At 39.7% G+C, this 2,753-nt stretch overlaps 1 protein-coding gene across 1 annotated transcript; it reads right to left on the bottom strand.

Annotated features, from left to right (window-relative positions):
* Nucleotides 1-550: 550 nt before the first annotated feature.
* On the bottom strand, nucleotides 551-2,314 carry LOC123814497 (60 kDa heat shock protein, mitochondrial-like). Its single transcript, XM_045832347.1, is given in 2 exon segments — nucleotides 551-2,296; nucleotides 2,298-2,314. Coding segments are annotated over 2 exon segments (1,713 nt in total). The 3' UTR covers nucleotides 551-600.
* Between the last annotated feature and the right edge of the window lie 439 nt (nucleotides 2,315-2,753).

The raw sequence follows: 2,753 nt of genomic DNA, 5'->3' as shown, positions 1-2,753 counted from the left end.
CCTGTTGAGTATGATGTAGGCTGTAGGTTTCTTGTATATGGCCTTTATAGTTTCTTATTTTATTTATTTGGATCTTCCCTGTTTTCCTGATGAGCCTGGCTTATTTTTATCGATTTCATTTATCTTTTTTTTAACTTTAAACAAATTTTATTACACAAAGCTCACATAATTGGATATTTCTCTACTTTGTACACAATTATTCTTACTCTCCACAGAAAGGCTGCTTAACTTCTCATCAGGTGATGGCAAGCACTAAAATCCTGATTTTAACAGAATAGTAGTAAAAATACCTCAGTGATTTAAGTTGAAAGCAGTACATTGGTACATGGCTCTTGCACTTAGTTATCAGGAATGTACAAATGTATTTTATTCAAAAATACAAAATAAATTATCTGTAGGCATGGACAATAACAGCAGTAAACCATTGTATGTTGTCAACTGATACCAGTAACAGATGGTCTTAGTGATTTTCCTAAACATCAGCCAGCCTTTTCTCCCGTCATTTCCTTCCACTGACTTCTCTGAAGTTAGAGGTGAGGAGTCCTGCCTGGAGCTTCCTCTCACAGTTCTCAGTACTAATGGTAAAGCACTATTCCAGGACTAGAACATGCCACCTCCCATACCGCCTCCCATTCCGCCCATGCCGCCCATGCCAGGGTCTTTCTCTTCTTTCGGAATTTCTGTGACTACAACTTCTGCTGTTGTTAACAGAGAGACCACTCCAGCAGCATCCAATAAAGCAGTTCTTACAACCTTAGTTGGATCAATGATTCCTTTTTCCACCATATTCACGAAACCTCCAAGCATAGCATCATAACCAACTTCTGAGGAACTCTGCATAATTTTCTCAACTATCAATGATCCCTCAACACCCGCATTATTAGCAATGGTCATTGCAGGAATTCTGAGTGCTTTTTTAATAATTTCTATACCAAATTTTTGATCTTCATTAGCTGGAGTTAAAGAGTCCAAGGGTGGAATGCACCGAAGCAGGGAACAACCCCCTCCCAGAACAATGCCTTCCTCGACAGCAGCTCATGTAGCATTGAGGGCATCTGTTACTCTGTCTTTCTTTTCATTCACTTCAACATCACTTGTCCCACCAACCTTCAGCACAGCTACCCCATCTGAGAGTTTTGCTAGATGTTCATTTAGTTTTTCCTTTTCATATTCACTAGTTGTGACATCCAACTGCTCAATGATTTCTTGAATACGTTTTTCAATTTGAGCCTTGTCACCTTTTCCTTTCAGGAACATGGCATCATCTTTGGTCACAATGACCTCACCAACTTTTCCTAAGTCATGAGCCTGAACATCTTCAAGATTGAGAGTTAATCCTTCTCCAAACACTGCACCCCCAGTAGCAATAGCCATGTCTTTAAGCTGGTTCTTTCTATTGTCACCAAAACCTGGAGCTTTGACTGCTACAACTTGAAGACCAACTTTTAGACTATTCGAAACAAGTGTACTTAGAACTTCTCCATCAACATCTTCAGCAATTATGACGAAGGGCTTACGGTGAGCATTGGCAATTTCAAGAGCAGGTACAATGGACTGAACACTAGAAATTTTCTTTTCACTCAGTAGGACATAGGCATCTTGGAATTCACATTTCTGACCTTTTGCTGTATTAATAAAGTATGGAGAAATATAACCTAGATCAAACTTCCTGCCTTCAATAATTTCTAATTCATCGTTCAGTGTTTTCCCATCCTTTACTGTGATGACGCCCTTTCTTCCAACCTTTTTCATTGCATCAGAAATTGTGTTGCCAATTTCTTTGTCTCCATTTGCAGAAATTGTAGCAACCTGAGCTATTTCTTCAGGGGTTGTCAGAGGTTTGTACTGTTTCTTAAGTTCAGAAATTACAGCATCAACAGCTAACATCACACCTCTCCTGATCTCCACTGGATTAGCACCTTTACTAATCTTCTCAAAACCCTCCTTGGCAATAGCACCTGCCAGCACAGTAGCAGTGGTGGTGCCATCACCAGCTTCTTCATTTGTATTATTGACAACATCTTGAACAAATTTGGCGCCAATATTTTTATATTTGTCTTTTAAGTCAATGGACTTTGCAACAGTCACACCATCTTTTGTTACTCTGGGACTTCCCCAGCTCTGTTCAATTATCACTGTTCTTCCCTTTGGCCCCATAGTAACAGCTACAGCATCGGCTAAAAGGTCTACACCTTGAAGCATTAAGGCTCGGGCATCTGCACCAAATTTTACATCTTTGGCATAAGCCCGAGTGAGATGAGGAGCCAGTGCCCTTGACACCGGCCTAATTTGTCGATTTGTGTAATCGAAGCATTTCTGCAGGGCAGCAGCCGGGTGTGCGAGTGGCTAGGCAGGCCGTTGGCGGCAAGTGAAAGACCGAGGGCAAGGAGCACAAGGCAATGAGCTAGAGTCCCCTCTCTCCAGTGCTCCCCCCGCCCCGTGGCAGATTTCATTTATCTTTTAAAAGAACCAGCTCCTGTTTTCATTGATCCTTTGTATGTTTTTATACTCTATTTTGTTTATTTCTTCTCTGGTCATTGTAATTTCTTTCTTTCTACTCAGTTTTGTTTTCTTTTTCTTTTTAGTTACTTTAGACATAAGGTTAGATTGTTTATTTTTCATCTTTCTTGCTTTCTTATTCATTCAGCTACCCTCTGTCTTTTGATTGGAACATTTAATCCCTTTATATTTAAAGTGATTATTTATAGGTAGTAGTTATTATCACTTTATTATTGACATTTATATTCTTTCTT

Source organism: Phyllostomus hastatus, unplaced genomic scaffold, assembly GCF_019186645.2.
Source record: "Phyllostomus hastatus isolate PE091 unplaced genomic scaffold, TTU_PhHast_1.1 phas_contig_16, whole genome shotgun sequence".
NCBI lineage: Eukaryota > Metazoa > Chordata > Mammalia > Chiroptera > Phyllostomidae > Phyllostomus > Phyllostomus hastatus.
The sequence above is the reverse complement of the archived record's forward strand: the minus strand, read 5'-3'. Positions and strand labels throughout refer to the sequence as shown.